General features: G+C 44.0%; 1 protein-coding gene across 3 annotated transcripts in view; it reads left to right on the top strand.

Annotated features, from left to right (window-relative positions):
* MORC3 (MORC family CW-type zinc finger 3) overlaps window positions 1–13,194 on the top strand; it is a 918,269-nt gene that overhangs the window by 858,376 nt on the left and 46,699 nt on the right. For all 3 annotated transcript variants that reach the window (XM_069636114.1, XM_069636116.1, XM_069636115.1), the window contains one exon: window positions 8,769–8,929. In XM_069636114.1, the coding sequence (XP_069492215.1) occupies window positions 8,769–8,929 (161 nt within the window). The remainder of the gene's footprint in view (window positions 1–8,768; window positions 8,930–13,194) is intronic.

The raw sequence follows: 13,194 nt of genomic DNA, 5'->3' as shown, positions 1-13,194 counted from the left end.
CACTTTCTGTGTAAGGGAATGTTTAGTACAGTGCACTAAAGGGCAAGTTTCAACTTCTTTCTACACTTTTATTTTAAAACTAAACCATTCTGGAACGGTTTCTTTTTAAAATAAAAGTAGAGTAACAGTAGCATTTTTTTTTTTTAAAGTTGCGAGCACAGCTTCCAACTCTTTAAACCACTGGCTGAATGGGATTAAAGAATTCTGCATGGTATATGTAGATGATATTGTAGCATTCAGCTCCACTTGCAAAGACCATGTTTCTCAAGAGTGTTGTAGTGTACCCTTTGGGTGCACTACAACAACCCTGACCACCTGGCAACAGGAACTCAGCTTTTGGTTTAAGTCTGTACTACACAGGTTGGAAGCGTGTTGAGCAGCCAGCCAGACGTCTCTCAAGAGGGGTCAATGTGAGCTGTAGGGGAGTTACACAGAGATTCGCATTGACAAGTATTCAAATAAACTCTTACACAACGTTTCTTGAATAAACAATTATTAATGTATTTATAAGTCAGTTAGATTAAGCCTTCTTCAGAAGGGAGCAATATAACGCAACACAGAAATACACTATCTAAATCAGTAAGTACCCTTTTGGGATGTCCCACAGACACAACCTACACCCTCGGGTGACTTCAGTAGTTAGGGTGCTGGGGACATTAATATATCACTATTGCATTTAGAATAGCTTAGGAATAGGTCAAAGGAAAAGGTTATTAGAACACACAAGAAATCACAAATATTCTTAAGCAGGCAATTGCTTTCAGATCCCCCAATAAGATCCTTCAGTGGAACAGGCCCAAAGTCAATGGGCAAAAGTCTATGTGAGCTGGAGCACTTCCTTGCAGGTAAGTAAGAAAAGTCTTTGCACAATATTTTAGAAGTCTTTGAAGAAAAAGAAGAATCAATGTAGGGCAACATGCCATTAGACTTGTGAGTGGTAGACGATGCAAGCAACTCTACAAGAGGTAAGTTCTCTTAGACTTTACAGTACCTTTGGATTGAAGAAAAAGTGCAGCAGATAACTTCTGTTCCTCTGCAGCTCTGCAGATCTGACTGTTCCTGGACCTCAGTCGTGGGGGCAAGAGGGAGGACTTCTGGGGACTCCTGCACTGCAATGGGACGGTCACCGCTCGCAACTGGCAATCTTCAAAGAAGTGGCTGTTCGGTGTTTCAGCTCCTTCCGTCTACCGCAAAAAGCAACACTGCGGTTCCTGGCTGTCGAGATGGGCTTTCCTTGCTTCTGGGGTCCTGCAATCTGTTGAGGGGGCTCAGGCTCGGTCAGTCCTGCTTCTTGGGAGTCTGGAGGATCTTTCTAGAGCTCTTTGGCCAGCTTAAAAGCAACACGCATGAACTGGTGTTCCTCTCCCTGGCTATTCGGTTTCCAGCAGTAACTCTGTGGAAATTCAACCAGCTCCGAGAGGATGTCCAGGTGGCTTACTTTGGAGTTGATTGGTTCCACCAACTCAAAGGGAGAAGTCGTCCTTGCAGGAGCTTCTCTGTCGATATGAATTTGGAGTTTCAGCACAGCAGCAAGGCTTCACCAGGCAAACCAATGGTCCAGGAGTTGCAACAGGTGTCCTCTTCAAGTTCTTCTTTGATTCCTTTGTTCCAGTGGTCGACTCGGCCTTCCAAGCCAAAAGCCTCGCCTTTTATGCAGATTGCTCCCATTCATTCCAGCCTAGCTGTCAGTCACCCAGCAGGGTGGCTGTCCTTGTCGGACAGTCAGCAAGCCAATCCCCACAGAGTGCATTTGGGTCTCCTAGGAGACTAAGCACAGAGAGTTCTGGGCACCTCCCTCACTTCCTGCCCCCACCAGACACCCTGGATCCAGAGGCTGGCTTCACTCGTGAATCCCGCCAAAGGCAAAGCGAACAAAGGGACCAAACCTGGTTTGGCACGCAAAGTAAATCTCAAGAAGGACCTTTCCACAAAGAAGTGGCGAAAAAAGACGACCGGGGCCATTTTGACAAAAATGGTACCCTTGGGTGCTTTACTGCAGCTGCGAATGCAGCCCGCGGTAAATGCACACCACATTAGTTAAAAGTAAACCACTACCACCAGCCATTCAGTAAGGAAAGGGTAACATAAAAAGGGTATCACTCTCTCCAGGTTAAAAAAAAATCAAGTCCTCGAAATCCAGCAAAGTTTGCTGGGGTTCTCTAAGGTAGAGGGAATTGGCACATTTCTGAGAATTCTCCCCAACAAACAGCTCTTACTGTGCTCACTACTCCCAAGAAGCCTAAAAATGCGACTTTGTCTGAGGAGTGTGAGAAGGCCTTTCAGGATACCCTTTGCAAAGCACCTGTTCTTGGGGACCTTGACATCTGATGCAAACAGATGCATCTGAGACAGGTATTGAACCATACCTATTCCAATTGGACGAGAAAGTCAAGGTGTGCCCTATATGTTTATTCGGCAATCAGTTGAGGTGGGCCACTGGTGAGATAGTTTTAGGCTAAAGAAAGGACCATGTTGCTCCTTTTTCAGGGAGTAGTGAACATGGCAGATTCCCATTTCTGACATATAACCTTTGATTAATGTTATTGTTAAAAGGATTTCCAGGCGTCTAAGCTCCCCAAATAACCAGTTATTTTACCAGAGTCACGTTTGGGGCACATTCACTTCCGTTTCAACCCTATTCTTTGCATTTTAGCTGGGTTGCTAAGGCACCCACAGCACTGATCATTGGGTGTACTGGTGTTAACATTGTTTAGCTTGACCCGAAAGCTTCCCGCGCTCTTCCTGCAGTCCTGTGAGGTGGACTTGCTGTGGCATAAAGCACTGTACAACACATGTCCCAGCCTCCTGCTAACAATCAAAGAATAGTAGCAGAATATGAGTGAAGGGTGCAGTCTGTCACTGCATACAGAAGGACCAACATCTGGGTTGTCCCTCCAACCTTTCCTGTTTGGTCGCACATCCACATCTGCTTTTCACAGAGACTAATTAACTAATTATGCATAGTGAGCACAGGCAACAAATTCTGCATAGTGAGCACAGACTATATTTCCTCACTATAGACGGATAAGTGTTACTATACTTTGATAACCTACTTCCAAGAAAGGAACCACACTATCTCATAAACTAAAATACATTCTCATACTATGTGACATGGAACAAACACTGAATACATCTTTTTGACATCAGGGTGCTAGACCTTTACTATTTTACTGTTCCAGTTTGATCACTCCATTGTGTTACCTTTTGTTAGCAACACATTTCATCTTTATACTCGGTCTATTCTTGACTACGTTACTCTTGGCTTAGGTTTGGGAGTCACCCAATTAACATTTTGGAGTTTGTATAGACACGCCTGGGCAAATTAAGTCACCCAGGATTGCCCGAGTACACACTCAAGCCCCTCATGTATCCAACATTACATAGTGTATGAGCTTCAAATTCTCCAAATCTGCCTAGGAAGCATAACCCAGTTATCACAAAACATCATGACATATCTGCCACCTCCCTTTTGGAGAGCCATGGTCCACCCAACAGGGCTGACGCGCACCTATGCTATCACAAAACATTCTTCCCTTGCTGTGTGGGCATGATGCACGCTAAGACCCTACTATTTTGGGACTCGTGTCCAAATACAGACTGACCAAAAGCTCCTCAAGTGGCATAACATCAAGGTAAGAATCCAACCCTGCTTGGGTAGTCCATAAGCCTCAAGGGCTTTGCTTTCAGTATTGAGCACCGGCCGTGTTCCCAACATGGCAATGCTGATGGTTTGTCTAGGAAGTATAACCAATTGGAACAGGAAATACATCCAGGAGTGGATTCGTGCCCGTCTCCCTATTTAAGGGTGGGTTGGGAGGGATTCATTCCTTTGAATAGAACCCCCAGCATATCTGTTTGACTTGGTGTGCTGGCTCCTTTTGGGTCAGTCAGATATTTTTTATCCTCACTCACCTGTTCAACTCAATTGTTTCCTACTAAGTGCCCAAGTCAACCAATGCAGGGTGTTTTTATTTGCATTATTTTTTGTATGTTATTACTTCATAACACAAGCCACCTTTAGTAGAATGTTTCAAGGATATTGCCCCTCATGTTTTCATCTAGCAACATTTTATTTGAACTGTATGATGTGCAAGGGGCAGACTGCTGGCATTGAACAGTGTTTTACATTTCTTTCCTGTGCCCTTCCGTACACGGTTTCTTTACATCAGTTTGTTATATTGTTTTAATGTGGTTAACACTTTGTACCACAGCCATTTTCATGTTCTCTTGGTACTCTTGCAAATCTGAAAGGCAAGGTGGGGGGTGTTAGTGGGAGGAGAGGTAAAATGAAAGAATGCTTTTGCTGGTCTGTTGGTACTTTCAGTTCAGAAAAAGCAGTCAGTGTGTTGGGTTTGCCTCTAAGTGGTATGGGTCGGTGGGCGTTTGGGCGTGTGCATCTTTGTAGGTTGTTTTGTGTGCCTGTGGCGCATGGGGTTGCAACTGAGCCTGTTATGATTGTGTGTGATCTTGCAGGAGGTGTTCATTTTGCTGTACGGTTTTAGAGTTGGTGTTGTGTTAGTCACTTGTGAGTGTTCTATTTGGTAGGTGTTTGGTATGTTTGCATGAATACGCATAGTTTTGGCGAAAGCTAAGGGAGCAGCTAAGATTGATTTTGTTCGAGGGAGCCAAACGCTCTTTTTTTTTTTTCTTCATGGCGCTCACATTTCTGTTGTAAGCGAGTATTTGTATCTGTGCAGAACAAGTTTAACAACCATGAACTAACGCACTTAAATTAGGATTATATAATTCCGCTGATAATCCCGAGTACAGTGATTGACTTTATGTACTTGTAGTAACTCTTAAAGCCTTACTATCTCTGCCATCCATCTGCAACCAGCTAACAGCACTCGCAGGAACACTTACGAGATGCATGCGCAAAGATGCGTGCGCGCGGATGCGTGCATCCCTGTTCTTTAGTAGCTGCTGCCGGCTCGGGTGGGCAGGACCACAGTCAAAGCAAAGAATATCTGTAATCTAAAAGAAAAGTTAAACTTCTGTCGAGGTTCTGTGCCTGATCAGTGCTTAAAGTTCTGTTCACCTTGTGTCGGATATTTTTCGCGCCGTGATACCTCCTCGACTGTAGAAAGCAAACCGCTTGGAGTTCCAGGCAGAGCAGTGCAGCACAGGACAGGACCGCTAATAGCACTCGCAGGAGCACTCACGAAATGTGTGTGCCCCTGTTCTTTAGTAGTTGCTGACGGCCCGGTTGGGCGGACTAAAGTCAAAGCAAATAATATCCATAATCTCCTCCACTGCAGACAGCAAAATGTTTTGCTTTCCATTCAGAGCAGTGCAGTTCAGCACAGGGCAGGACAGCTAACGGCACTCGCAGGATGCAGGGAGTTTTAGTATGGTTAATGATTGGAAGGGGAGATCCTTATTGTGATGTTGCATAGATTTTTTTTTGTATTCAGACTAAAATCCTTTGTGCAGTGGTTAACCATATTACGTTGTCTTTCGTTGGGGCATACCCTGACTTGGTCTTGGAGTTCCGAAACAGGATCCCATAATTTGTGGTTTGTCCCATTGTATTTAGCTTTCATGCTTCTCTTCGACCTTGGTTTGGCTTTTTATGCTAGCAAATCAAAGAGCCAGGTTTTTAGTGATTGCCTGAAGGTCAGCTGTTCCCCGATTGTGTGTATTTCCTTGGAGTGAGTTCCAGAGCTTTGTTGAGATTATGAGAAGGCTGATCCACCATATTAAATTTTGGAATATTGTTTGGGTTCAAGTGTTATGACATTGCTCGATCGCTGGGTTCTTTTTGGTCTATAGAGATTGTTTCTTGCAGGAATTGTGTTACTTGTCCAATGATGAGCTCTGTGGATGATGATGATGATGATGATGCGTTTTGAAGTAAATCCTTTTTTTGACTGGGAGCCAATGTAGGGACCTTAGTGCTGGAGCAATATGCTCTTTCTTACCACGTTTGAGGAGTAGTCTTGCTACTGCGTTCTGTATCCGTTGCAGTTTTTTGGTGAGGTAGTCCAGCATTCCAAAGTAGATGCTGTTGGCGTAGCCTATTCTTGACATGCATGAGATGATGGCAAATGTTCTGTGCGGATGGTGAGAAAGGGTAGTATCCGTTTGTGCTTAGATGGAAGAAGCATGTCACTACTGCATTGTATTGGGATTCTAGTGTTAGGTCGCTGTCCCTCAATATTCTGAGATTTTAAATACTTTGGATGCTTCTGGTCTACTTTCCCATTTTGTTAGGCAATAGTATGTGCTGTTGAATGCAGCAGTTGTTGCACATGCTAATTTCTGTTTTTTCTGGGTTGAGTTTAAGGCTGTTGCTGATCATCCATTTGTTGATTTTTGAATGGCTGTTGGTAAAGGTTTGGTCTATTTCTCCGCTGGTGCTGATTTTGTAGATAATTTGTGTAATCTACATAGTTGTAGCAAGTGAGACCATGTCCTTGATGAGTGGGCTCTTGTAAATGTTGTAGAGTAGTGGTGAGAGGCATACGAGCCTTGTGGAATCCCACAGGTCGGTGTGTGAACTGCTGAGGTGAAGGTTGCGATAGAGCAATTTTCAGCAACATACTCTAAATGTTTGCTCCTCAAGCTACTACCCCCCCTCTTTTGTGCCATTCTGCTTTTTGGCAGTCTTCCTGTCCTCTGAAGCCGACCAATAGATCTCCACATAAGATTAACTCTTTTGCCAGATCAGTGTTTGGTGTGACTGGAACTGATTGAAACTGGGTTTGGGTCTGTCTGGTCCCAATCTACATTTGACTCAGGAGATGTCTGTTGGTGTTAAAATGTGAGGCAGTTGGCTACACATGACTGGTCAGCCACTGCCTCTTTGAATGGTGCAGACCATTTTCGTTGGTGGGCTGGAAAGGCCCCTGCCCAGACTTTTGATGAGAAAAGATCTAGAGTCATTCTGTAGGTCCCCACTGCAACCAAGATTCCAAAAGAACATGAAAAGAGCTGAAGGACTGTTGAGGAAACGAGCATCGAAAAATCCAGCCACTGGGGATGCTCTGGAACATATTCAGCGATCAAGGTAGGCCTTCGGGGCTATCCTCACCTAGACTGGTGGATTTAATCAGTGCCCTGTTCTGCAACACTCTTGCAATTGGTGGAATTCAGGGGTGTCCCTGAAGCTTTCTGGGGGCCAACTATCTATTGAATGAGAATCAACGCAGCATCGGGCATGTCTCGCATATAACCCTAACAAGAGGCAGATCCTAGACTTGTAGTCCAGGAACATAGTTACCTGGAGCAAGTCTAGGATCAAGTTGTGGTCCCTGACTGGGGTTGCTTTGCCAATTCAATGTGCTTTCAGTGACCTGGACGTCGACCGTTATAAAAGTCATAGTGGTAGTCATGCAAGGTAGTCTGTTCTGTCCAGCTGGCAAATTCTGAGACCTCTACTGCTTTTGGAGATCAAACTTGCCAGTAGCTAGACCCAAAACTGATACAACTTCACCCACTGCACATGTGACCCCTTGACCACCTGCAACCAGACCAAAGTTGTGAGTAGTTCGCCACAGTGATTCCCATTTATCTGGGGTGGCAGTTTTGTAAAGCAAAGTACCATTCTTGGTTCTCCCCTCAATAGGTGTATAGTCCAATCCTTAACACCACCCTTCTGGTCCAGAAATTACTTCCTGGGGACATTTCAGCATGTAGGAATTGCAAGGGTCCCCCTTTTTCTCTTTGGCAAACGCAGTTTTACAAAAGTGGGCTTTGTTGGCTTTGGCCAAATTTGATTGAAGAGCAACTTTGATTTCCGAAACCCTCCCACCCAGGTACTTGCCTATGAACTGAATCCTTTACAACACTAGAGCTTTGCTTACCTGGCGACGGAAACACTGCATATTATTTTACTTGTTTTGCCACGTTTCTCCTGCTCACTTGACTAAAAATAGTTATGCAATTGCTTTGCTGTATTGCTTATAACTGTGTGTAATTGTAAAGTAATCTGTAGTCCGCCGTTGGGCCACATATATGTGTAGATAAGTGTAGAGTGTATAGTTTCCTTATATTATACCTGCCTAATAAAAAAGGTTGATTTATGCAACTGTGTACTCCTCTATTACTTTAAAGTCTGTTATTAATTGTACCGGCATATCAAATTCCTGATCTCCAAAGTATAAGTCTCGCTTCTAAGCCTACACTACAGAGTTTTTGGCCTCTCAGAATCCCGCACCAGCGGTAGTTCTGAAAATCCCTCCTAACAGTCAACGTCAGCCCATAGATCGCATTCACCATGAACTCTTTAACCTTTAGCCCCTTGAACCTATAATGGAGAGGTGCCTTTATTACCTTTGTCCTGTTGTTCTCTAAGGACACTTTGAAAACTATTCTAAAGTAGTGAAACATCTTGCTTGCCTGCTGTGAGTTGTTGAATGTTTAAATTGTCATTGTGTGTACCAAAGGCCACCTCACTGTGGTTTAATGATGTAGTCATGATTTTCAGTACTTAACCTGTACTGCAGATATCTTTTGTAAACACACCCTTTGATAACAGATCGGTTTTCAGTAATCCACTGTGAGGAACTTCCATTATTGTGTGTAGTACCTGGGCCATGCCTCCACCCTCTGGAAAGGGAAGCCTTGACTGCTAAGGATGCCTCCACTGTGAAGGTCAGGAATATCTTTAGGGAAACCCTCCCTACAACTACCAGGTTCATCATTCTTGGCCCCCACCACAGGACTGTTGGGAAATCTCCCTAACAGTGCTTTTAAGCCTCATTATCCGATGACCTGTGGCCCTACTCTGCTTGTAATTGCTTTATTATAGTATTTTATTATTTCAGGTTCAGTTAATGGAAGTGGAAAAGTCTCAGATACTTCAAAACTGTGAACAGCTGAAAACGGAAGTGGAACAATTGAAATGTATTGCCAGAGAAATGTCTGAGAAAAAATGTGGAACATCCAGCATGGTTGAAGATGCTGAAAATCGATCTTTACCGGACAGGTATGTGTGAGCCCTTTCCCAAAGTGCAATTAAACTTGACATATTTTAAGTCTGGTAACAAATGGCATCAACACACAGATTAAAAAGTATTAGTTAAATTGTTTGTTGACACTGCCTTGAGCTTGTGTATGTGTCCATTGTTGTTCTTTTATGGTTCTCTGGTTTGTGCACTAGACTAGATATTCCCCCAGGATCATTCTCCCACAGTTATTTGGCTTTTCTTGAACCCTATCTACTACATGTAGAATGGCACTGTCCTGGCCAGGCAAATGTGTGAAAATATTACTATGCTAGGGATAACGATCCAGAAACTTAAAAATCAATACAAACTAACCCTTAATTGTAAGGGCGAAACTAGAGCCTTAAATCAAATGCCACACTACCTCAACTTATTTCCGCACCGAGGGATTTGCAACACTTTTATGAGACTCAGAGTCAGTCTTCTACCGACTCAAGAAATTGTAGGAAAAAGAAGCCAGACCTCCAATTTTGATCAGGCGTGTAGATTATGCAAGAACACAGAAGCAATTGAAAGCGTTTATCATATCCTGATGCAATGCCCAGCCCTTGCAGAAAAACGCCTTCACATCAGTCAAATGTATTTGAATGCTACAACCGAACTAGATCCCGGGGAACGATGGTCACACATACTCATCGGCAACAACAGAAGAAAGATAACGACTGTCATCCGATTCTGGACAGAGATCTTGTCTGAAATAACGAACAGATGAACTAATAATTTTAAAGATCTAAAACAAATCATGAATTCATGTATAAATGTAAGGTTTAAAGATATAAACCATACACATTTTAATTAAAAAAAGAGAGAAAAAAAATCTATGCTAGGGGCAGCCCGGATAGACTTGGGCTTTTGACTACAAATGGTTTAATTTGCAGAGCAAGTGGGGTTTATGAGAGTGCTTAGTCTATTTGAAAGCCACTGTAGGCTATGCTGAAAGTTGTAGATTCAAGCACACTGAATTAACACAGTGTTAGGAAAGAATTTCTTTTTGCAACTTTCCCTCCATAGTTTTCTATGGAACCACATTATTTTTGCTGTTTTTGATCCTGTCTTGACTTTTGAAGGGAAGTAAAGCCCTCAGCTGAACTTCCCTTTTGCTAATTTGTTATGGGGAAACTGATCAGTCGTTCAGACTATCAGTACTGGGAAACTGTTTCACTTTTACATACTTGTATTTTTACATTGCACACAGCACCGTCCAGTGCAGTGCAATGGAGATACTTTTGTATAGCCCTAATGTTTTACACGTGGGATTTTGTTACTTTTATATGTGCCTAACGATGTTGGCAGCAGTGACATTTTTTAAGATGAAGACCAAGGCCCAGGGTAGTGGTGAGGGCTGCACTCTGCAATGACATTTTTACCATCTGTGCATTATTTTTGGTATGCCCATTCGCTTTTACCGCGTATGGCTGTTTATCATGGCTAGTGCCCTAAAATGATGACTGTGCTTCAAGATCTTTGCTTGTTCTATGGCCATGTTGTAGTTTGGCCTTCTTCCTGTCGTCTCAGGAATGTCATTATAAGGCAATGCACTTGCATGGGAAAGCTGCTGCTTTCACATGTGTCTGTCTTTGTGTGTCTGTCTGTGTATCGGTCTCTGTGTATCTGTCGGTGCCTGTTGTAAGAACCCTGAGGGTATTCTCTCAAACTAGCCTCGAGAAATCCTTATTCACGTGGCCTGGGAAGGGCCGATGCTCTCAGACCCTAACCCTAGGAGAGAACGTGGGAGAAAGGATCACCTGGATGGGGGCAGCTGGGGCTGTACTCAAAGAAATACCCCAGGACAGACGCAGTAGTATCCCATTGAAAAAGGAGAGGACAACAAAATCCCTGAGGCCTTGTACGACATCTGCCTCCCTTCCTCCCGTTGAATCTCTCGGGCTCAGATCCAACAACCCACTCCGTAAATAGATACCCCAGGGTCCCAAACTCCATTTCACCCAGAAACTATCTCTCCCAGAATCTGTTTTCCTTTCTCCTCCCCGAATACTCTGTCATTTTCCTTTCCGTCCCTCTAATTATTTCCCACCGCCTCACTCGGCTCAGACAAAACACTACCATTTCCCCTGTTCCTTTCATGATAATAATCCTTGTCATTCGCATTTATTTCGCAAATCCTATCAATCTCACCCTTCTCTGTTTATCAAACCCCTTTATACAAGGATTGTAATTTCATATAAAACCTTTTCCCCCATCCGACCCCTTAGGACAAGCAGATATACTAACCCCTCCTCTTTCCGACATGAATACTGTCTTACCCCACGAAAGACAACAGACTAATTCATAAAACTGTTTGCCTGGCATGTCCCAACACCAGGGTCAGGCAATTGACCAGAACCACACACACACACCTGACGGCCCTTTCCCTTCTGCATAGGGATAAAAGGTGGAGCATAATACGAGCAAGGCAGACCGCACAATGCGAGAGCTAACTCAGCACAGCAGTCCAAGAGGAGAAAGACAGCGCATACCAAGAGGGTGACAAGGAGAGAAGCAACCTTGCCCTTTCCCGACCAAGGCCTGTGAAACCTCCGCAGAAGGAAGCGCAAGACCGCGAACAATAGCTAGCATGTGTTGCAGTAGATGTCAACAGTACACAAGACCCTCCTCTGCTGATAACCAAGCTGGGGAGAGACGATTGTCTCCGTGGTACCAACCTTGACTCCAAAGAGAAAGAAAGCCAAGCAGTTCATCACAGCCAGTGAGTCGATGGGAAGAGCGATAAGAAACTGAACTGTGTTTAACGAAAAGTAGCAAGCGGCTAATTGAACTGTGAAAAGCATAAAGAGCTATTGAGGCTAGAAGGGGGAAAACCAGCAACAGAGGAGTCGGGCACCATGCGGGTGCTCACTCAAGAAAACTCTGGGCGATAACCCGGTTGTTAAAACTACCAGTGCCAGAAGACCTTGGGAAAGGCAAGGGAAAAGGTCAAAGCGGTCATACAGGGGTCTTGTAAAATCCTCTGTACAGTCGAATGTCTTTGACCGACAGATGATTGTGAAGCTAAGGGAAATTAATCCTGCATCGTAGAAGTTGAATGAAAAAGGCACGATTGACAAGATTGGCAAGAGTGAACTCGAAAGAGGGATGCCGATAAAGATGGGCGAAGTCTGAAGTCCTCATATGCAATGTGTTGACCAGAGTGAACCCGGCTGAGGGATGTCCACAATGAAGTATATTAATAGACATTAAGATTAGCGAATAGCACCAAGAAACTTGCATTTAAAGCCATAGTGAACCAGATCGAGAGAGGCCAACAGTCGAGTCATATCTGAACCCGGAAGAGGGGGATCCAAGGATGAGAAGCCAACACCGCCTGCCCTTGAATGCAATAAAGCAAAGTACAAGAGGGGAAGCCTTTGAATGCATACCATGTTAAAGTGAACATGACAAATAAAAGCTGATATTCAAGAGGGGTCTGAGCCCGGAAGAGCGGGAATGCAAGGGTGTGAAGCACTATCACCCAGATACAACTAGAGAAGGGATCTAGAACATTTTGTTGAACCTTTTGTTCTGATACTTTGAACCTGTCAGGCCCTCGAAAGCAGGAAAACGTAGCTATCAGAGGTCCTGGTACTTTAAGGAACTTTCTAGGGATCTGCGCCCAGTAGAGGGGGATCCAAGGGTGAAAGGCATCACCTAACGTGCAAACAGAAAATTACTTTTGTTTATTGTTTTGAATACATCGGGCCCACAGCGGCAAGAGACTTTTTATAGAAAGACTGAACCACCGAAGGCCCTGATTCCTGAGAGGAATTGGCTCGTGCTGGGGAAAGCTAGAGCGTGTGCTGTGCTCCAGAATCTTACCTTATCCTGTGCTTCAAACGTGGGGAAGGGAGACTCAGACTACCGCATCCTGACTTATTATTTGTGAACACTTCCTTCTTAAGAACATTATCCCACGCTTCTTTTTGTATTTAGCGTAAAGATTGGCAATAGGTTTTTATAGTATAGGCCCTTTTATTTTGACAAGACGCCACTCGCACCATCTTATTGTTATTTGATGGTGGAAACTTGCTTCCATCTTAGATTTAGGTTTAGATTAGGCGTTTTTCCAACCTACTTATACAGTTTAATAAACACCCTTGAACTGTGATCACTTGTCTGTCTTTACTGTTGCCACCATGAGTGCCTTACACTGTATCTCTGTCTGTGCGTGTCTGGCTGTCTGGTCTGGGTTTCTGTGTGTGTCTGTGTGGGTCTGTCTGGGTGTCTGGGGATGTGTGTGTCTGGGGATTGG

This window comes from Ambystoma mexicanum, chromosome 7p (assembly GCF_040938575.1).
Source record: "Ambystoma mexicanum isolate Mex_15411 chromosome 7p, UKY_AmexF1_1, whole genome shotgun sequence".
NCBI classification, from domain to species: domain Eukaryota; kingdom Metazoa; phylum Chordata; class Amphibia; order Caudata; family Ambystomatidae; genus Ambystoma; species Ambystoma mexicanum.
The sequence above is the reverse complement of the archived record's forward strand: the minus strand, read 5'-3'. Positions and strand labels throughout refer to the sequence as shown.